General features: G+C 47.9%; 2 protein-coding genes across 2 annotated transcripts in view; one reads left to right on the top strand and one right to left on the bottom strand.

Moving 5' to 3' along the window:
* Positions 1-16,213: 16,213 nt before the first annotated feature.
* LOC144283014 (uncharacterized) lies at positions 16,214-19,368 on the bottom strand. Its single transcript, XM_077846657.1, has 3 exons — positions 19,217-19,368; positions 18,506-19,121; positions 16,214-17,874 (listed from the first exon to the last, which is right to left on the bottom strand). Exons 1-3 carry the CDS (start codon positions 19,366-19,368, stop codon positions 17,671-17,673), a joined length of 972 nt encoding a protein of 323 aa, XP_077702783.1. The 3' UTR covers positions 16,214-17,670.
* The window catches only part of KCTD8 (potassium channel tetramerization domain containing 8), a 197,225-nt gene continuing 195,220 nt past the window's right edge, over positions 19,352-21,356 (top strand). The window contains exon 1 of the mRNA XM_077847885.1: positions 19,352-20,327. Coding sequence (XP_077704011.1) covers positions 19,367-20,327 — 961 coding nt within the window. The 5' untranslated portion in view covers positions 19,352-19,366. The remainder of the gene's footprint in view (positions 20,328-21,356) is intronic.

The raw sequence follows: 21,356 nt of genomic DNA, 5'->3' as shown, positions 1-21,356 counted from the left end.
TGGAATAAACAAGCAACACTAGTAGTGTGAAGTGAATGAAAGTAACGTGGACAATCACAAGAAAATCTAGCACAAAGAAGGCTGCCAGATGGCCAGAACTTTCGTAGGGAGAAGAGTGAACTTCGGAACACAGAATGGAAAGTCGCACAGTAGAGTTGTACCCATCATATAATGATCAGAGTCCAGAAAATTGTTCAAAAATTGGGTAAGAAGTAGAGTTTTAAGAGTTCACAGCTGTATTTGGTTTATGAAGTCTGCATATAAAAGATGAGGGGGGATGAAGGTTTGCAGAGGTAGTGAGGGATGTTGAAAGAATGAGGCCGAAGGCAGTTCTGGATTAACTAGATCGAGGCAAATTGGCTCAAGCAATTTATTAGACAGAAAAAAAAGGATCCCAATGAAAAGGAATGGAGATTCTTATTAAAAATGAAGGAAATACCTGGCTATCCTTTCATCTCTTTAAATATATTGGCCTGGGATTTCAGACAATCGTACTATTGTATCAGTCGCTTGTGCGCACGCGTACCTCTTCTTGTTTATGTGTCCCCATCCATCACTAGCCAACGACATCATTAGGGATGCAAAGCCTGTAGAGTGTGTGTCGCAGCGAAATGCTATGGCTCTATTTACAGCGCTCTCTTTACATAAATATTATAAAGGGTGTAATGATGCCTGATTTTCATAGTTTTTGTGGTAGAGTTAAAATTTCCAGATAGCGCCACAACACTATTTTGGGTGTCACCTGTTCTTCCAGAAGGTTCCTACTCTTCCCTCCAGCAGCAGAGTCTGTGTTTCTTCCCCCTTCAGACTGGGGGCTCTTCTGTGGCTGCTTTGATAAGTGGAATATGATGCAAGTGACACTCTGCGACCTCCTCGGTGAGGTTATACCATATGACCCAGCTTCTGCTTGGCTATCCCCTCCTGGGTCGTGCACAGAGTCCTAGGTCACCATGATGAAAGGACCGCATACACAGACCACATGGGGCGGGAAGCAAGCAGCCCCATCTCTGTGAGCCCTCCTCTATTTGCATCTTCCCACCTCAGGCCCCAGACAATGCCAGCCAAGCTGTCATCTCACAGCAGCTTGCAAGACACCTGAGCAGGACCCACCCAGGGGAGCCCAGAACCATAAGGATCATCATAAAATGATTGTTGTTTAAGCCTCTAAGTTGGGGGATGGGGTGGTTTGTTGTGTAGCAATGGGATAATCAGAGCAGTATTTCCCAAGATATGTTAGGATGTGTCCATTTGACCAGCTAGGAAAGTGAACAGAAATGATATTTGCTCTCACTTAAAAAAAAAAAATGTTATTGTTAGGGCTGGTATCGAAATTCAGAGTTTCTGTTTCTTATTCAGACCTCCGGTCCACTCTACTTATGATGGAGAAACACAACACACCCTAAGGTCCACTGGATGAAAATTTATAACATGCAATTTACATTAAGGCTGGATTTTTTTTTTTTTTTTTTTTTTAAGGCTGGATTTTTAAACAGCTATTTCCCAAACCCAAATAACAGAGCATGGGGCCTGTGATGGGTTTTCATTAGCAGAGCGTATACCTCGCCTTTGCAGGCTCTCCCACACTGAAGCATTGCGCTTTAATTGTGGTTTCTAAAGTCTCACTTGATGGATGTACTTTTAAAAATAGAATCCGTAGATATGCACATATCAATATTTTCCTATTGAGTAGTACACAGAAAAACTAAATAGCACCACACAGGCCTGCGAGGAGCTGCGCTAATTAGTCACGCCATAGATAAACAGCTCGCCCATCATCATTTTAAGCTTCCTCTATGCAGAACACTGAATTCGAAATAAAACAACGGGACAGTAGTCCCTGTTTTCAAAGACTTTGTTATCTGGGTAGAGACAGAAAAATAGACCCATATCAAGGATAATTCCAAACACACACAAGCCAAATATAAACAAGTTGTTCTTGGTACAAACTGTGTTTCAGTGACGAGGGGGAAAAAAAAAGTGAAGTCCTAGACCGAGCTTTTCTTTATGAAAAATTATAAATATTTAGCACACTTACATGTGCATATTTAAAAGTCAGGTGATGAATTATGCATTTCTAAATATTCAAGCATTTGCTGATATGCTGCTGGATTCATTGTCCTGTTACTGAAAACTATTATGTTGAATAGCATAATATTGCCAAATTTCTCCCCCGCCCCCCCATGTGATTTAATAGCTTTATTTTTGTTCCTTTTCAAGTTTTTATTTAAATTCTAGTTAGTGAACATACAGTGTAATATTAGTTTCGGGAGTAGAATTTAGTGATTCATCACTTACATCTCACACCCAGTGCTCATCAAACAAGCACCCTCCTTAGTCCCCATCACCCATTTACCCCCCCCCAGCCAACTCCCCTCCATCAGCCCTCAGTTTGCTCTCTGTTCCCCTGTAAAACAGAGTCTGTTTTACAGTTTGCCTCTCTTTTCCCCTTTGCTCACCTGTTTCATTTCTTAAATTCCATATATGAGTGAAATCCTATGGTACTTGTCTTTCTTGGACTGACTTATTTTGTTTGGCATAATACCCTCCAGCTCCATCCCCATCCTGCAAATGGCAAAATTTCATTATTTTTGATGGCTGAGTAATATTCCACTGTGTACACATATATGCCTTATCCTCTTTACTGATTCATCAGTTGATGCACATGTGGCTCTTGTCATGATTTGGCTGTTGTCAATAACGCTATAATAAATTATATAATTTATATTTATATAATATTATATAATAAATTATATAATTTATATTTCTATAAATAAATTATTATTTATATAATATTATATAATAAATTATATAATTTATCTTTCTATAAATAAATTATTATTTATATAATAAATAAATGCTATAATCATTGGGGTGCATGTGGCCCTTCTTATCACTATTTTTTATCCTTTGGGTAAATACCTAACAGTGCAATTGCTGGATCATAGGGTGCTTCAATTTTTGACTTTTTGAGAAACCGTCTTCCAGAGCGGCTGCACCAGTTTGCATTCTCACCAACAGTGTAAGAGGGCTTCCCTTTCTCTGCATCCTCGCCGACAAAGTACGAATGCAACAGCTCCGCAGATCATGGTCATGCCAGGTGAGAGCTTTGTCCACGCTCCCTAAACATGACTATTTTCCCCCAAATTAAAGGAATGTGCCTGAGGTTGTATTTGGGGTTTACATTTCATATTAAAGCAATGATAGCTAAGAAAATTGTTTTCACATTTCCCTTCAGACATCCCAGGGTAACCACTTGGATGAATATTCTTGGGGTATTTGCTCATTAGACATTTATAGAATGGAATGTCTTTTTTCTTCCCTCTGCTTTTAAATCCATTTTGTTTTGCTTCTAAGTGAATTAGAGAATAAAACTATTTTTAAGGAAAAGTTTAACTAAATGTGGTCCCGCGATACTGTATTTCATAAGTGTAAATAACATAATACAAGCAGCTAATATGATCCAAAAAAATGAAAAATCAGGACAGACACCGACTGCAGCATGCCGTACTAACTGGTGTGCAGCTGGCTCCGAGCAAGGGGAGTCAGGGAGAAGCAGAAGCAAAAATCAGTTTAAAAGTGTAAGTCCTTCCCAGTCTGCACTTACAATTAAAAACTCTCCTGGGAAGAAGCCCTGGAACTCTGGGAAACCCGGTGGCCATTCTGGAGTGGCTTACCTTGGCAAGAGAGAGGGTTCAATGTCTCTGTTTCCATCTAAGAAAACCAGGTAGGCATCAAGACCAACTGGTCCAAGACTGTTGTTACCTGTGTTGTTGATATTAGCCCGTCCGACAGGTGTGAGGTGGGACCTCATTGTGGTTTTGATTTGCATTTCCCTGATGGTGACGGATGTTGAACATCTTTTCAAGCGTCTGTTGGCCATCTGGATGTCTTCTTTGGAAGGATGTCTAGTCATGTCTTCTGCCCATTTTTAACTGGATTAATTTGTTTTTGGATGTTGAGTTTGCTAAGTTGTTTATAGATTTTTAGATACTAACCCTTTCTCAGATATGTCATTCACAAAGATCTTCTCTCATTCTGAAGGTGGTCTTTTTATTCTGTTGATCGTTTCCTTCACTGTGCACGAGATTTTTTAACATTTTTTTTTTTAAGTCCCAGTAGTTCATTATTGCTTTTGTTTCCCTTGCCTCTGGAGGCACGTCAGGTAAGAAATTGCTCTGGCCACACTGTCAAAGAGGCTGCTGCCTGTGTTCTCCTCTAGGATTTTGATTGTTTCCTGTCTTACATTTAGGTCTTTCATCCATTTTAAATTTGGTTTTGTGGATGGTGTGAGAAAGTGCTCCAGTTTCATTCTCCTGCATGTGGCTGTCCGTTTTCCCAACACCATTTGTTGAAGACACATTTTTCAACCATTTGTTGAAGTCTTTTTCCCACTGCATATTCTGTCAAGCTCTGTTGAAGATTAGTTGACTATACCACTGTGGGTCCATTTCTGGATTTTCCATTCTGTTCCATGGATCTATGTGTCTGGTTTTGTGACACCAATGTCCTTGTTTTTTTTTTTTTTTTTTTTTAATTTTTTTAAATTTTATTTATTTATGATAGTCACATAGAGAGAGAGAGAGAGGCAGAGACATAGGCAGAGGGAGAAGCAGGCTCCATGCACCGGGAGCCTGACGTGGGATTCGATCTGGGGTCTCCAGGATCGCGCCCTGGGCCAAAGGCAGGCGCCAAACCGCTGCGCCACCCAGGGATCCCACCAATGTCCTTGTTTTGTGCCACACTCTCTTCATGACTACAGCTTTGTAATACAGCTCGAAGTCTGGAATCATGATGCCTCCAGCTTCGCTTTTCTTTTTCAAGATTGCTTTGGCTATTTGGGGGTCTTTTGTAGTTCCCTACAAATTTTAGGATCGTTTGTTCTAACTCTGTGAAAAATGCTGGTGGTATTTTGATAGGGACTGCTTTCAATGCGTAGACGCTTTGGGAAGTAGAGACATTTTCACTGTATTTGTTCTTTTAATCCATGAGTTTGGGAAGTTTTTTCATTTATTTTTTGGATCTTCTTCAATTTCTTTTATGAGTGTTCTATATTTTTCAAGGTACAAATCTTTTACCTCTTTGGTTAGGTTTATTCCTAGATATCGTATGGGCTTTTGTGCAATTATGAATGGGATTGGTTCCATGATTTCTCTTTCTGCTGCTTCATTATTGGTGTATGGAAATGGAACAGATTTCTACACATTGATTTTGTATCCTGTGACTTTGCTGAATTCATGTATCAATTCAAGCAATTTTTTTGGTGGAGTCTTTCAGGTGTTCTATAGAGAGTATCAGGTCATCTGCAAATAGGGAAAGTTTGACTTCTTCCTTGCTGATTTAGATGCCTTTTATTGCTTTTTTGTTGTCTGATTGCTGAGGCTGGGACTCCCAGTAGTATGTTGAATAACAGTGGTGAGAGGGACATCCCCATCTTGTTCCTGACCATAGAGGAAAAGCTCTCAGTTTTTCCCAATTGAGGGTGATATTAGCTGTGGGTCTTTCCTATAAGACCTTTATGATCCTGAGATGTGTTCTCTGTGTCCTACTTTGCTAAGGGTTTTTATCAAGAGTGGATGTTGTACTTTGTCAAATCCTTTTTCTGCATCTCTTGAGAGGATCATATAGTTCTTGTCCTTTCTTATATTAATGTGGTGTCTCACGTTGATGATTTGCAAATATTGAACTGCTCCTACAGCCCAGGAATAAATCCCACTTGACTGTGGTGAATTATTCTTTTAATATACTGTTGAAGTCAATTTGCTAGTATTTTATTGAGAATTTTTGCATCCCTGTTCATCAGGGATATTGGTCTGTAATTTCCTTTTTTAGTGGGGTCTTTGTGTGGTTTGGTATCAGGGTAATGCTGACCTCATAGAATAAGTTTGGAGGTTTTCCTTCCATCTCTATTTTTTGGAACAGTTTGAGAATAGGCATTAACTCTTCTTTAAATATTTGGTAGAATTCCTCTGGGAAGCCATCTGGCCCTGAACTTTTGTTTGTTGGGACATTTTTGATTACACATTCAATTTCTTAGATGATTACCAGTCTGTCCAAATTTTTCTGATTTTTCCTGTTTCAGTTTTGGTAATTTATATGGTTCTAGGAATTTACCTGTTTCTTCCAGATTGTCCAATTGGTTGATAGAAAATTTTTCATAATATTCTCTTATAACTGTTTGTATTTCTGTGGTGTTGGTTGTGAACTCTCCTCTCTGATTTATGATTTTATTTATTTGGGTCCTTTCTCTTTTCTTTTTGGTAAGTTGGCTACAGGTTTATCAATCTTCATAGTTCTTTCAAAGACCCAGCTCCTAGTTTTACTGATCTGCTCTAGTTCCTTTTGTTTCTTTATCATTGATTTCTGCTCTAATCTTTATTATTTCCCTTCTTCTGGCGGTAGGGTTAATTTGTTGTTCTTTTTCTAACTCCTTTAGGTATAACGTTAGGTTGCCTATTTGAGATTTTTCTTGCTTCTTAGAGTAGGCCTGCATTGCTATAAACTTCCCTCTTATGACTGTTTTTGCTGCATCCCAGAGGTTTTGGCCTGTCATATTTTCATTTTCATTTGTTTCCTTGTATTTTTTGATTTCTTCAATTTCCTGGTTAACTCATTCATTCTTTAGTAGGGTGTCCTTTAACTTCCATGTATTTGTGGTTTTTCCAAATTACTTCTTGTGGTTGACTTCCAGTTTCATAATGTTGTGGTTGGAAAATATGGATGGTATGAGCTCAATATTTTTATATTTGTTGAGGCCTGATTTGTGACCCAGTATATGATCTGTTCTGGAGAATGTCCTGTGTGCCCTCAAAAAGAATGTGTATTCTGCTGCTTTAGAGGAAATATTCTGAATATGTCTATTATGTCCATCTGGTCCAATGTGTCATTCAAAGCCATTGTTTGCCAATTGACCTTCTGCTTAGATGATCTATCCATCTCACTGCAAGTGGGATGTTAAAGTCCCCCAGTATTATTGTGTTATTATTAATGAGGTCCTTTATGTTTGTTATTAACTATTTTATATATTTGGATGCTCCCAATTAGGGGTCTTATATTTACAATTGTTAGATCTTTACGATCATGGATGCTTTATTATGATATGGTGCTCTCTTCATTTCTTGTTACAGTCTTTGGTTTAAAATCTAGTTTTTCTGATATAAGTATGACACTTCCAGCTTTCTTTTGATGTCCATTAGCCCAATAAATGGTTCTCTCTCCCCCTCACTTTCAATCTGCAGGTCCCTTTAGGTCTAAAATGAGCCTCTTGTAAGCAGCATATCAATGGGTCTTGGTTTTTTTTGTTTGTTTGTTTTGTTTTTTACTTTTAGTCCATTCTCATACTCCATGTTTTTGGTTGGAGCATTGAGTCAGTCCATTTCTACTTAGACTTATTATGATAGATATGAATTTAGTGCCATTGTATTACTTTAGAAGTAATTGTTTCTGGAGATTTTCTCTGTTCCTTTCTAGTCCTTATTGCTTTTAGTCTTTCTTTCCCACTCAAGAGTCCCCTTTAGTATTTCCTGCAGGGCTGGTTTAGTGGTCACAGACTCCTTTAATTGTTGTTTGTCTGGGAAACTCCTGATCTGTCCTTCTACTATGAATGAGAGCCTTGCTGGGTAGAGTATTCTTGGCTGCATATTTGTCCCATTCAGAATGTTAAATAGTTCCTGCCACTTTCTTCTGGCCTATCATGTTTCTGTGGAAAGATCTGCCTCTAATCTTATTTGCCTTCCCTTGTGAGCTACGAACTTCTTTTCCCTTGCTGCTTGTAGGATTTTTTCCTTATCTATATATTTTGCAAATTTATCCTTATGATTGTTGTTTGGAATTCTGGATCAGGCATATTACTTATATTTGTTTTGATCAGATCCCTGGCTATAACTTTTTCTTGTTCTTTCTTTTGGGATAAATTCTTCCACATTGACATTTTGTCCAAGTCTCTGTCTTCTTTTGTGTGTTAGGAAAGCCTGAACAGAAAACTGTTCCTGAGAGTAATGGCTTTATTAAGAAGAGGTCATGAAATGTTCAGGGCCTGGTCCTCCAGGAAGTGTCTCTGGTGTGTGCTGTGTGCGCTCTGCTACTGGGTTTTGGCTGCCCTTTCCCTAGGTTAACCCCCTGCAGAGTGTCTCCTTGCCTGTGGTACGGGGTGTTTGGACCTTGGCCAGAGTGTGGTAAGTTTAATTATATGTACTCCAGTCTGCTTGTTAAAAGAGACTTGATGCTACTTCCCTTAGAGTTGAAGCTTTGCAGCACTCCCTGGTCAGTAGACTTGGTGTGTGTGCAGGGGTTTGTGCTGGTCTTCCAGGGGAGGGGCCCATTGTTGCTCTGACTTTCAGTCACTCTTGCCCTTGTGATAAAGGCACTTGCAGAGTACAGGGAAATGGAGCTTGATGTAAGTGGTTTAGGCCTCCAATGTTGGCACTGTGCTGCTTACTGAAGTTAGTTTAGGAGCCGGGGAGAAAAATGGTGCCAGATGTCTCCCTTATTCCCAGAAAGGGCAGTTTGCACCCACTGCTGGCCAGGAAGGCCACCCAGAAGAGCAAATAGTCACCTTTCATGTGTCTCAGGCATCTCTGAGATCCCTGCCTTCCCTCTGTCTGTACTGGGCTGTCTGCCTGCCTGGCAGAGCAGTACACCTGTTTTATTTTAGGCAGGCCAGCTGAGTTTTAAAACTCCCAAGACTAGAGACCTGGTATGGCACAGACCTGCACTGGTCCTCTGGGAGAGGAGCTCGCCTCACCGAGACAGGTGTAAGCTTGTCCCAGGAGGGTAGTTTCACCACCACATAGGAGCTTGGAGTTTGGAGTAAAGCTAGCAAAAAGCAGGTGTCTGGGTTAGCCACCTCCAGCAGGTATCTCTGTCCCTGTGTTCAAGGGGTGGGGGGACACAATGGTGCTGCTGGGTCTTTTGTCTCCCAAAAGGCAATGCCTCCTCTCCCAGATGCACTCCAAGAGGGGGGAGTGTCTCTCCCAGGGCATCCCACGAGATCCTGCGATGGCTGTGATTGCTCCAGCCCTCCTGCTTCACAGGGGCTGTGCAGTGCTCACCAGGTTCGACACCAACAACAGCTGGGACCTCTACAACTCTGGTCTTTGAGCCTCAATGGTTGTAAAAACTCATGAAAATCAGCCCCTCTCACTTTCCCAGTGAATGATGTTGGGGAAGCAGTTTTCCTGTGTCATCCCCTGTGCCCTCTTCTGTCTCACATCCACACTTCCCCTCTGCTACACCCACAACCCTCTTCTCCCTCAAATCAGGTCCTGCCCCTCCGACCTTCCATGACGTGGCCTCCCCTCTCCCTCTAGTTGTGCAGTTTGTTCTGTGAGTCCTCAGATCAGTTTCTTGGGTGTTCAGAATGATTTGACATTTATCTAGCTGTGCTTGAGGGACAAGGCAAGCCTGGGGTCCTCCTACTATTTCACCATTTTCCCCCTATTTTCCTCTAAAATTGCCAGTTTTCAATAGTTTTTACAAAACTGGCGATTTCATACATTTCATTCTGACCTACCAGTTTAGTGAAGGAACTTTCCCTGGCTCAGATGATTTACCCTTACCAAGGACCACAGTCAGTTGACAAACGTTCAGTCATCCTTTTGGAAGATCTCGATGTCAGGAGAGCCAATTTTACTTGTAAGTAAATATATATACTGTATTTTACTCTATCAAACTATCAGCATTCCCATCCATATTCTACATGTATAATTTTTAATAGTAGATTACCTGGGAACATTTGTTTTGAAATTATAATTACTTCTTTTTAGATTTAAGATAGCTATCAAACATTTTACAAACTGCACATCTCAGACTGAGGGGCTTATTTCAACTCATCCTGTGTTCCCAGCGGAGACAAGTATCACAGGAGAAGTATAATATTTACAATAATGCTCTCTTGGATCCATGGTAACTTCTTTTGAGGAGCATCAAGTGCCTTACATACATTCATTACCTGCCTAATCCTTTGGAAAACCCAGGAAGGAGGATAAAAAGTCAAAAAAAGTACAGAAAATGATTGAATTCCTGCTGTGATTAGGTTTTGGCTGGTGGAATCAAACCCATCAGTCAATATTCAGTTACTGATCAAGATAGTAAGTGTAAGGAAAGTTTGTAATTTGGGGGCATCTCCGAGGGAAAATCGGACTAGTTATCAGAAATCAACGTTACCGTGCCTTCTATTTTACAATCTTCTTCCAATCAGTGAGACTTTGTTTAGTTGCAGCACAGAATTGATAAATTTATGTTATGTGTATAATATTTCTAGCTAGAGACTCTTGGATCATGTTATCTGAAAGGGTTTAGAATCTGTCCTGGATCAGAATGTTATCCCCAATTTCCAACCTACAGTTTTTACCCGAAATGTCCTAAGGTTATGGAGAATTATTTTCCCTATTTCCCCAAGCTTTGGGGAGCTAAACAGTGTTTCAAGGAGACAGCTAGTTGGGCGAGATGAAATGCCAGGCCATCTGTTGCTAAATTACGCTCAACACATGCATCCCACACATATTCAATATATTAATTATATAGCCACCTTTGAAAATACGACCTCTACATCATATAAGTTAATATGAAGATGGTTTACAAAAGATTTTATTCACAAACATCTATTGATCACTTTTTATGTGTAATACACTGTACTAAGTACCCAGATATATTGAATCACAATCTATACAAAGTTTCATGAATTTCTTTCGGTATTTAACTTAATGGAGTTTTACCACATGTCACCCTAACCTTCAATAGTGTCTCTGTAAAATTTGTAATATAGAATAAGAACTCATATCACATTATGTTAAGATATTTAAATTACTGGAATATGTTATATAACAGGTGCATCAAGCATCAATACATTGAGTTTTCTAAATACCTCATTTGCAAAATTTTTCATTTCATAGCATCATTGAAATTCTGACAACGGATATATGAGATTTTGGAGTGAACTAGTTCTTATACTCAGTTTTCCAACTTTCCCCAGATTCTATTGCAATCAGTGAACTTGAAGGTAATATTCAGTCTAGTTCCTACCAATGTTGACCCTGCTCCGGAAGCAAACTTTTTGCTTTTTACCTTCCAGGTGGCCACTGGCCCTTGGCTTGGCTTCCTTTTTATGAGAGTGATGTGTAAGAAAAGTGTGCCCAAATTTCACAATGAAGGGGTATGATAGGTGTGAAAGGGAAACCAAAATTCTTCCACTAATAGTGTATATTTTTTCTTTCTTTCAATACTTTTCCTTTTCCTTTTTTTTTTTTTTTTTTTGGCCAGAGAGATGCTTCTTGGTCCCCGTTTCATGTGTCGATGATTCCACTCAAGTGTTGAGCTCCAGCCTCTGGTCATTGCAAGGCCTGTGATGAATTCATTTAAAAGCTACATTATTGGGGATCCCTGGATGGCTCAGCGGTTTAGCGCCTGCCTTTGGCCCAGGGCGTGATCCTGGAGTCCCGGGATCGAGTCCCATGTTGGGCTCCCGGCATGGAGCCTGCTTCTCCCTCCTCCTGTGTCTCTGCCTCTCTCTCTCTCTCTCTATGTCTATCATAAATAAATAAATCTTAAAAAAAATAAATAAAAGTTTAAAAAAATAAAAAAAATAAAAGCTACATTATCTTACCTAATCCTCAAAACAAGTTGAATCCCTAATGCTCTAGAGCAATGCCGTGCAGCACAGTAGCCACTGGCCACAGGTGGTCATTGAGCACTCAAAACACGACTAGTCCAGACTAAGATTTGTCATAAGTGTAAAATACCATGTTTTGAAACTCAGTTTGAAAAAAAAAATGTAAATTATGTCATCAATAAATTTTATATTGATAACATGTTGAAATTATAATATTTTGGATATACTGGGCTAAATAAATGAACTTAGTAAAATAATTTCACCTATTTCACTTTTATTGTTTTATTTTTTTAAAAGATTTCATTTATTTATTCATGAGAGACATAAAGAGAGAGAGAGAGGCAGAGACACAGGCAGAGGGAGAAGCAAGCTCCATGCATGGAGCCCGACGTGGGACTTGATCCTGGGATCCAGGATCACACCCCGGGCTGAAAGCAGGCACTAAACCACTGAGCCACCCAGGGATCCCCATTTTTATGGTTTTAATGTGGCTACTAGTATATTTAAAATTACACGTGTGGTTGACATATTTTTATAGGACAGCACAGTGCTCTAAACAGCGCAAGGCTCCTGGTATAGAAAAGAATCTCAGGCTTTTTTTGCTTAGAATTACAAATACTCGAGTTTTGTTTCTTTTTTTGCTAAGACTTTCAACTGCCTTGAGTAAGATAAACAGATACCAGGAAGGTTCCTCGAAAACCAGAAATGCAATTAGCCTCGGATACAAGGCCTTGATCACAGTCAAATGACTGAACGAAGTTTTGTTTTGCTTTTTAAAAAGAAAGGAAAGAAAAGGGCCAAGATAAATTAAACCAATGAAATGATATCAGTGTCTAGAATGATCAAGGGAAACGAGAGAGAGACACCAATGGCTAGAGACAGGGAGGGACGTGCCGGGGTGGCGTGGGGATCCTCAGGGCGGTAGGGCGATGTTACCTCAGGCCTTGTGGTAATCACATACAATTATAATAATCTGCTCGGGATCTCAGCTCTATCAGGTTGGGACGCAGCTCTACTGTCATCCCTCAGAACAATGGTGTGAAACAGACACAATAAATAGAGTGAACTCTATTACACTTGGATGGGCCTGGGACTGGGCCATCGTATCGCGGTGAGAAGTCTGTGATCTTTATTATTCCCACTGCATCCACAAGAAAATTGAAGTGGAGAGGGGGTTGAGGAACTTGCTCAAATAAAAAAGCTAGCAAGAAACAAAGTTAGATTTTTAATCCGGGTCGACCTCACTTTATTCTGTGCTCTTCTTCCGGTACCAAAAGGAGATCACCTGCCTCTCCGTGATTCTCGGCCTGGTGGAGAGATATTTTGCTTGTTGTTTTAAATGACAGATTACTTAATCTGGACGCAACATACTCTTTTTGGTCTGTTTGCTGTGCTTTTGGAGACAGTTTTGACGATATCATCTTAAAACGTGCTAGAGATGTGAAGTGATCTAGTGTAGTTTCTGGTCTTATTTTTGCATGGCAACGGAAGATCCGAAGGATCTAGCTTTATGATCAACTTGGCCCAGGGAGCACGACTGGTGTCTGCAGTTTAGAGCAAAATGGTTTGGATTACAGGCATATCTCAGAGGTACTGTGGGTTCTGTTTCAGACCACTGCAATAAAGTGAGTCAGATGATTTTTTTTTTTTCTTTGCTTCAGTGCATGTGAAGGTCATGTTTACACCATACTGTTGCCTATTAGGTGTGCAAGAGCATCGTGTCTAAAAAACTCCACAGTGTATACGCCTTAATTAAAAAATACTTTATTGCTAAAATAAGCACACCGTCACCTAGGCTTTTAATGAGGCGCCATCTCTTTGCTGGTGTAGGGCCTTAGCTCCGAGTCGATACCTGCGGACCCATCAGGGTGGTGGTTGCTGGAAGGCCAGGGTGGCTGTAGCAACTTCTTGCAATAACTTGTGGCAATAAGACGATGAAGTCGGCCATATGGACGGCCTTCCTCTTATGAGTGATTCCTCTGTAGTGTGTGACGCCTGGTCTTCGGTAGCCTTTCACCCACAGTAGGGCCTGCAGAACTGGAGCCGATCTCCTCGCGTGCCCTGCCGCGGCTCTGTTAACTCCTTCACGTAATATTGCAGACTCTTTGTTAGCACTTGCACAGTCTTCATTGCATTTTCACAGGAGTAGATTTCATCTCCAGAAATCACCTCTTTTTTGTGCTCACTCAAAAGCAGCGACCCCTCACTGTTCAAGTCATGGGATGACGTTGCGGCAAGTCCGTCCCGTCTGCAGGCCCCACTTCTGGTTCCAGTTGTCTCACTATTTCCACCACCTCTGAAGTCACCTCCTCCAGCCAAGTCTTGAGCTCCTCTGAAGCCCTCCATGAGGACTGGAATCCGCTTCTTCCGAACTCTTGTGGCTGTTGATACCTGGACCTCTCAGGTTGGTCACAAGTGCTCCTAATGGCACCGAGAATCCTGAATCCTTTCCAGAAGCTTCCAGTTTTACTCTGCGTGGAGTCACCCGAGGAGCCACTACCTGCGGCGGCTCTGGCCTTGCGAAAGGTGTCTGTCTCTGAAGTTTAAGGCTTGGAAGTCAAATGACGACTTGCCCACGGCTGCCGAGGCTGCTGTGTTCGCAGGCATGAGAAGGCAGTCTTGTCATCGCTGTCATCGGCCGTCGCCGTCGGGGTCATGGCTGGCCGGGGTTGTTGCCAATGAGCGGTCATACTAGAAAAGGACTCTTTCTTTCTGAGCAGGAGCTCTCCCCAGTGGGCAAACCGTGCTGGAGGCAGCCAGGCCGCCGTCCAGGCTCTGTTCTTTCCACTTGTGGGCATTGCGGGCCCCTCAGGGTTCAAGGGTCCTCAGGCTGGTAGGTGAGCCTGGCTGCGCCTTCGGGTCACCAGCCGCATGGTCCCTAAGCGGGGCTTGTCCTGCCCTTGAGCCTCGGAAGCGGCCTTCTGCTTCCCCTCTCTCGCTGTGAAAGTCCTGGGGCATCTTGCAGAGTGAGCCTCTTTGGCCTCCCTGGAAATCTGTTGTTCAGCCCAGCCACCTCCCCAATTACTTTAATCTCCTGGACCCTTTGCAGCACCTGCGGCTTCGTCCCCTTGAGCTTTGGGGTTCTGGAGGCAGCTCCTGGGCAGGTTCTGGAGCGCTCTGCCGTCATCTCATTCATGTGCTCAGTGGAGCAGCACGTGCAGTTTCCTTCTAGAACGTTCCCTTTGCACCTACAGCGTGGCTAAGGGCCTGGCACGCGGGTCACAGCTTTCAGCCTAGCCTAATCATTTGCAGCTTTAGGCTTCCGGTGGGCGATGAGGGGGTCCTCCCTTCACACCAACCCTGGGGGTGCCTGGGGGTCATTTATGGGCTTGATTTCACTACAGCTGTGTCTCAGCAACTGGGGAGGCCAGTGGGGGGGAGGAGATGAGGTGTAAGCTGGGGCAGACTGGACAGTGTTCACGGGCTTGGTGATGCCCCGCGGCCGCATCGGCACATCGGAGGCCACTGAGCACCCCCTGAACGAATTACAGTGATCACCGACAAGTCTCAAATTCCGTGAGAGCTCTGAAAAATGAAGGGAGCCAATGCTGTTGGAAAAACAGTGTCCATAAACTCGCAGCATTGCCCCTAACTTTCAATTTAAAAAAAAATGCTGTACTGGTGAAGTTGCAATAAAACGGGGGGGGGGGGCGCCCGGATAGGATTCGATGTTGGTGGCTTGGTTCCTCCAAATGATTCACTCCACAGCGTTTTCCCCTGTCTTTATTTATTTTTAAAGATTTTGTTTATTTATTTGACAGATGGAGAGAGAGCGGGTGAGCAAGTGGGGGGCTCGGCAGAGGCAGAGGGAGAAGCAGGCTCCCCGCGGAGCTGGGGCCTGGACCCCCAGGCAGGCCCTGAGCCCAAGGACACATCTACCGGTCTGAGCCACCCAAGCCCCCATTTCCCCTTCTCTTTTAGATTGAGTTTGTTTTGATCCGATTCTCTCTCCCTTCTCCTAATTCAAATGGGGAAGGAGCCGCCTTACTCCTCTCTGCGATCTTGGGGCGCAGCCCAGGTCCAGCACGGAGCTGCCGCTGTCATCCATTCACGGGGCCACTGCCTGTATATGCAGGAAATAGTCGACAAACGGAAACGCTCTGTCTCTGGGGGGCCGGGCCCCAGGCGGGGATGGCAGAGGGCAGATGGCTGTAGCGCACCACAGTGCCAGGACAGCCAGTGCCCCATCGGCCGGTGCACCTGCCCAGGTGTAAGCGCCCAGTGCTGTGGGAACACCGGTTTTGGTAAAAAGCTGAAGACTTCCAGAGAAAGTGCCATTCCAGCTGAGACCTCAGGGGAGAGATAGGGGGAAAGGATTGGGGGGGGGGGGCGGGTAGGAAAGGCAAGGAGAGCCTACCAGAAGGCAAGACAAAGCTGCAGATTTCACTTTGGAGTTTGGTTGGGGGTTTTCCTTGTGGGAGGGAGTGGAAGTCACAGGAATACAGGGAGACAGGGGATTAAGGAGAACTGCTCAACCAACATCGAAGGAATTATGTTAAGAAGCAATCTATCACATGATGCAACTCATTAAGAATTTCTTTTTTTTTTTTTTTTAAGATTTTATTTATTTTTTCATGAGAGACACACAGAGAGAGGCAGAGACCCAGGCAGAGGGAGAAGTAGGTTCCATGCAGGGAGCCCCATGTGGGACTTGATCCCGGGACCCCTGCCGTCACAGCCTGGGCCAAGAGCAGGCTCCAAACCACTGAGCCACCCAGGGATCCCCTAATTAAGAATTTCTAAGATGATTGATTTAGAGTATGAATTTTAACCATTTAACCTTATAAGCATATTTTCTGTAATTAAAAAAATTAAAATGGATATTAACCTGATGATACTGGAGTCCTCACATTCCTAAATACATATGCATATGTATTATATATCCGTTTCATTGCGATTCTACGGACTGTACCATACTTATCATGAGGGATCTCTCCCTATGATAAATGGGCTTCATTAGTAGTGGTTTGAGGCACTATTATTTATTCATCCATAAAGGTTATAAAGCTTCTATTAATTCATTTTCCAGGAACAATTATTTTAAATTCCAAATACTTTGCGCTGTTAGCTTTTAAATGAATAAGGTGAAAATCAATTCTACTTCTTAATTAGATCAGTTTATAAATTTGGGGGGATGGGCAACAGGCTTGAACAAGAGGACTGCGTGGAGACGCACACTGTAAACTCAGTTTTGAGTCTCAGGGTTGGCAGATAATGTGATTTGTTCCTTCACCGGTGCACTAGGTTCTCTTAATCTCAGGTCAATTAACTTCAAAACTGAAGTGACATTTTCTGTAGGTGTGGCTTATAAGGATCAATGAATTAGGTATTATTTATAATGCTCCAAAGAATAATCTATTATGTGTAGAAGTTTGAAGTTAGTACTATTACCTCAAATCCCATACTTTTTTTTTTTTTTTTTGGTGGATTCAGAGAAGAAATCCTAAGTCGACACTTAGAACAAGAAAAAAAAATAAAGTCGCTCCATTATTTTAACTATTAATGGATAGAGTTCAACTGTAATATTATTATAATTAGTGAAACAAACTACTTGAAGTCACAGTATACAGCCTTTTCACTTTTGTATTTTATAGTCAGTGATTATGTTTTTTTTTTTTTTTAAGATTTTATTTATTTATTCATGAGAGACACAGAGAGAGAGGCAGAGACACAGGCAGAGGGAGAAGCAGGCACCCTGCGGGGAGCCCGATTTGGGACTTGATCCCTGGTCTCCAGGATGAGGCTCTGGACTGAAGGCAGATGCTAAACTGCTGAGCCACCCAGGGATCCCCTCTTTATGTTTTTGAACACAAAAGGATGCCCCAGGTGGATAGCCACAGGAAGGGAGATGTGTCATTTGCACTGCTATCCTAACTCTTTGGGGGGTGGGGTGGGGGTAAAGGGAGAGAGCATCTTAAGCAGCCTCCACACCCTCAGAGCCAGGTGTCCTGGGGCCGGGGCTGCATCCCAGCGCCCTGGGACCATGACCCAGGGGTCAGGCTCAGGTGTCCTGGGGCCGGGGCTGCATCTCAGCACCCTGAGACCATGACCCAGGGGTCCGGCTCTCAGCCTAACTCCGGAGTCCCACTTTCACCCAGCAGGCCACGGAGGCGCCTCTCTCCTGACCCTTCACCGCCAGCAACGCTGCTCCTGCAGACTGCACCTGTGCTGCGCACGCACGTACAGGTGGGGATTCCGGTGAGCTCCCATCCCGGTCGAACCGTCGCGGTTCGAAGGCTGATGGCACAAGCCACTCCTCTCGCCCTGCCCTGCGGAGTGAAAGGGAGACGGGGAGAGGTCAGCGCAGGGCGCTCACCGGTCTGCGCTGGGAGGTAGGAGCGGGACGCGGACTTCAGTTACCCCTTTTCCTCCGTAAACATTTTTTAAAGCATTTGCAATGAATCAAAAAATGAAAAGATAAAAAAGAAAATAGTGACATTACACGCAGCCCCTTATTAGTGTTGCGGACGGACATCGTCGGCTACACGCGGCGCCCCTCGCTGCAGGTGCGGCCGGGACCACTGAGGCCCGCAGGGGCCCCTCACCCCGCCAGGTGCGGGAAGCGCGGCGGGAGATGCGCGGAGTCTTGGACCGGAGAGCCCTGGGGCCCCGACGCCCCCGACCCCCCTAATCCCTCCGCGGCCAAGGCAAGGGCGAGGGAGGAGGAGGACGGATGGACGGATGGACGGATGCCCGCGCGGACGGCGCGGACGCGGGAACCACCCCGGCGCGCAGGGGGCTCCCCGACGCTCCCCACACCCCCCCCCCAATCCCTCCGCGGCCAAACTCCTGTCTCCGGGAGAGCAAGGGCGAGGGAGGAGGAGGAGGAGGACGGCTGGATGGACGGCTGGACGGATGCGTGCGCGGATGGAGCGGAGGCGGGGGCCGCGCCGTCCTCACCCCGGCGCGCAGGGGGTCTCCGACGCCCCCCCTCCTCCCTCCGGGGCCAAACTGCTCTCTCCGGTCGAGCAAAGGTGAAGGAGGGGGATGAGGAGGAGGAGGAGGAGGAGGAGGAGGAGGACGGATGGACCGATGCGCGGAGGGAGCGGATGCGGGAGCCGCGCCGTGCGCACTCCGGCGCGCAGGGGTCTCCAACGCTCCCCGCCCCGCCCCGCCCCCCCAATCCCTCCGCGGCCAAACTCCGGTCTCCGGACGAGCAAGGGCGAAGGAGGAGGAAGAGCAGGAGGACGACGGCTGGACCGAAGCGCGCGGAGGGAGCGGGTGCGGGAGCCGCGCGGCCCACACTCCGGCGCGCAGGGGGGCTCCCCGCAGCCCCCGCTCCCTAGCGGGAGCCCCGTGCCCGGCGGCCGGCGCGTATCCCTTTAAGTGACAGCTGTGGCTCGGGGCCCGGTCCCGAGTTGACGTCAGCGCCGCCTCCCGGGTGCGGGGAGCGGGGAGCGTCTCCGTCCGCGCCCGGGCTGCGCTGCGGCCCCTCCCCCCGCCCTCCCCGCGGGGAGCCGCGCGGCCGCCCACGAGCCTCTCGCACTTTCCCGCCGTCGCCCGGGAGCAGCGGCCGCTGCAGCCCCAGCTCCTGCTCCTGCTCCTGCTCCAGCTCCAGCTCCTGCTCCTGCTCCTGCTCCTCCTGCGCCTCCTCCGCCTCCGCCCGCGCGCCGCTCCCCCGATGGAGCCCGAGCGCCGGCGCCGCCGCCGCCGCCGCCGCCCCGAGCCCTGAGCGCGGACGCCGCGGCCCGAGCGAGCCCCGACGCGCGGGGCCGGGGAGCGGGAGGCGCCGGCCGGCGGGGGCAGCGGCGGCGGCGGCGCATGGCCCTCCAGGACCCGGGCGAGGGCGGCGGCGGCGGCGGCGCGGTGCTGCCCATCAGCGAGATGCTGGCGGCGCCCGCCGCCCCGGGGCCCCGCGCGCCGTCGCCCTTCCCCGAGGTGGTGGAGCTGAACGTGGGCGGCCAGGTGTACGTGACCAAGCACTCGACGCTGCTCAGCGTCCCGGACAGCACGCTGGCCTGCATGTTCGCGCCCGCCAGCCCCCGGGCCGGCGCCCGCCGGAGGGCCGAGCTGCCCCGGGACAGCCGCGCGCGCTTCTTCATCGACCGCGACGGCTTCCTGTTCAGGTACGTGCTGGACTACCTGCGCGACAAGCAGCTGGCGCTGCCCGAGCACTTCCCCGAGAAGGAGCGGCTGCTGCGCGAGGCCGAGTACTTCCAGCTGGCCGACCTGGTCAAGCTGCTGGCGCCCAAGGTCACCAGGCGGGGCTCGCTCCACGACGAGGGCTGCCAGAGCGACCTGGAGGACAGCGGCTCCCAGGGCAGCGGCGACGCGCTCCTGCAGCGAGGGGCGGCGGGGGCGCCCTCGGGGGGCGGGGGCGGGGGCCCGGGCCCGGGCCCGGCGGGGGCGGGGGCGGGGGCGGCGGGGGGCCGGCGCTCGGGCTTCCTGACGCTCGGCTACCGCGGCTCCTCCGCCGCCGCGCGGGAGCTCCAGGCCGACGCCCGGTTCCGGCGCGTGGCGCGCATCCTGGTGTGCGGGCGCATCGCGCTGGCCAAGGAGGTCTTCGGGGACACGCTCAACGAGAGCCGCGACCCCGACCGGCCGCCCGAGAAGTACACGTCCCGCTTCTACCTCAAGTTCACCCACCTGGAGCAGGCGTTCGACCGCCTGTCCGAGGCCGGCTTCCACATGGTGGCGTGCAACTCCTCGGGCAGCGCCGCCGCCGCCAGCCAGTACCGCGACGACAAGGTCTGGAGCAGCTACACCGAGTACATCTTTTTCCGTGAGTTCCCTGCTCCTCCCACCTGCGGCGGCTCGGCCCCCCACCCCCGGGCAGGGGTACTGGGCGGCGGGGGGGCGCTCAGGGCCCGGGCAGGTGTCCCGAAAGGGCAGGTGTCCCGGGCAGGGGCTGGGTCGCTACCGGGGATGAGGGGCTTAGAGCCCTGGCTGGAGCCCTGATGGGGCAGGTGTCCCGGGGGGGGGGGGGGGTTGCTTACTCCGGGGCGAGGGGCTTTCCCTGTACGGTTGGTCACGCAGCTCACGCGTTGGACGGACGGGCTCGCGCCCTGGGAACTGCCTCGGGTCCCCGTGGTCCGCGGGTGCGGGTCGGGGGTCGGGGGTCGGGAGCGTGCCCTCCCCAGCCGGTCCCTTCCTGAAGTTCTTGGCTTTGCCCCCGCGGGGGAGACGGGAGCGCGGCGCTGGGCTCGCGTCCTCTTCTCTGGGCTTGGGCTGGATTGGGGCGGGGGGAGCCGCGGGGGGCTCGGTGGGGCCCCCCCGGGCTGTCTGCAGGCGGTGCGGGGCTGGCGCGGGGGTCACCGCGGCAGGTGCTCCCGAGCGCCCCAGGCCCGGGCGGGCAGCGGCGGGCGGGACCCAGGTGCGCTCCCCGGGCGGCCCCGCACCGCGGCGGAGGGACCGGGAGCGCAGGTGCCTTCAGCCGCGCGGGTGCAGGTTAGGGACGGGCGCGTGCGCGCGCGGCTGTGCGGTTGTGCTCCCCTCCGGGGTACCTCAGGTGCAAAAGGGGGACCGAGCCCACTTTCCCGGGGCGCGGGGGGCGGGGGGGGACGGGCCGTGAGCTTCCGAAACCGGAGAATGAGCGTGAGGCTTTGGGAAGCGTTTGGCGCGGCGCTGTGTGCAGGGGCTCCCCGGGATCAGGGACACGCCCGGTATCCCAGGGGCTGGGGGCTGGGGCCTGGGGGGGCGGTGGCAGTCGGCGACGCTTGGAGGATGCGGGGAGGCCACCACCAGGGGGCTGTTAGGACAAGGGAAGAGCCCGCCGGGATGGAACAGCATGGGCAACTCGCTTGTCGACTTA

The sequence above is a fragment of the Canis aureus genome, chromosome 14 (genome assembly GCF_053574225.1).
Source record: "Canis aureus isolate CA01 chromosome 14, VMU_Caureus_v.1.0, whole genome shotgun sequence".
Taxonomy (NCBI): Eukaryota; Metazoa; Chordata; class Mammalia; order Carnivora; family Canidae; genus Canis; species Canis aureus.
This window is presented reverse-complemented; position numbering and strand designations above follow the sequence as displayed.

Excerpts from the sequence above, each read along its gene's own strand:
- LOC144283014 (XM_077846657.1), bottom strand. The coding sequence starts at position 19,368 with ATGCGCCGCCGCCGCCGCTGCCCCCGCCGGCCGGCGCCTCCCGCTCCC. Across the intron at positions 19,122-19,216 it reads CGGGCTCCATCGGGGGAGCG|CGGCCGCTGCTCCCGGGCGA; the intron begins GCGCGCGGGCGG and ends CTGGGGCTGCAG. Across the intron at positions 17,875-18,505 it reads GAGACCCCCTGCGCGCCGGG|GGCAGGGCGAGAGGAGTGGC; the intron begins GTGAGGACGGCG and ends TTCACTCCGCAG.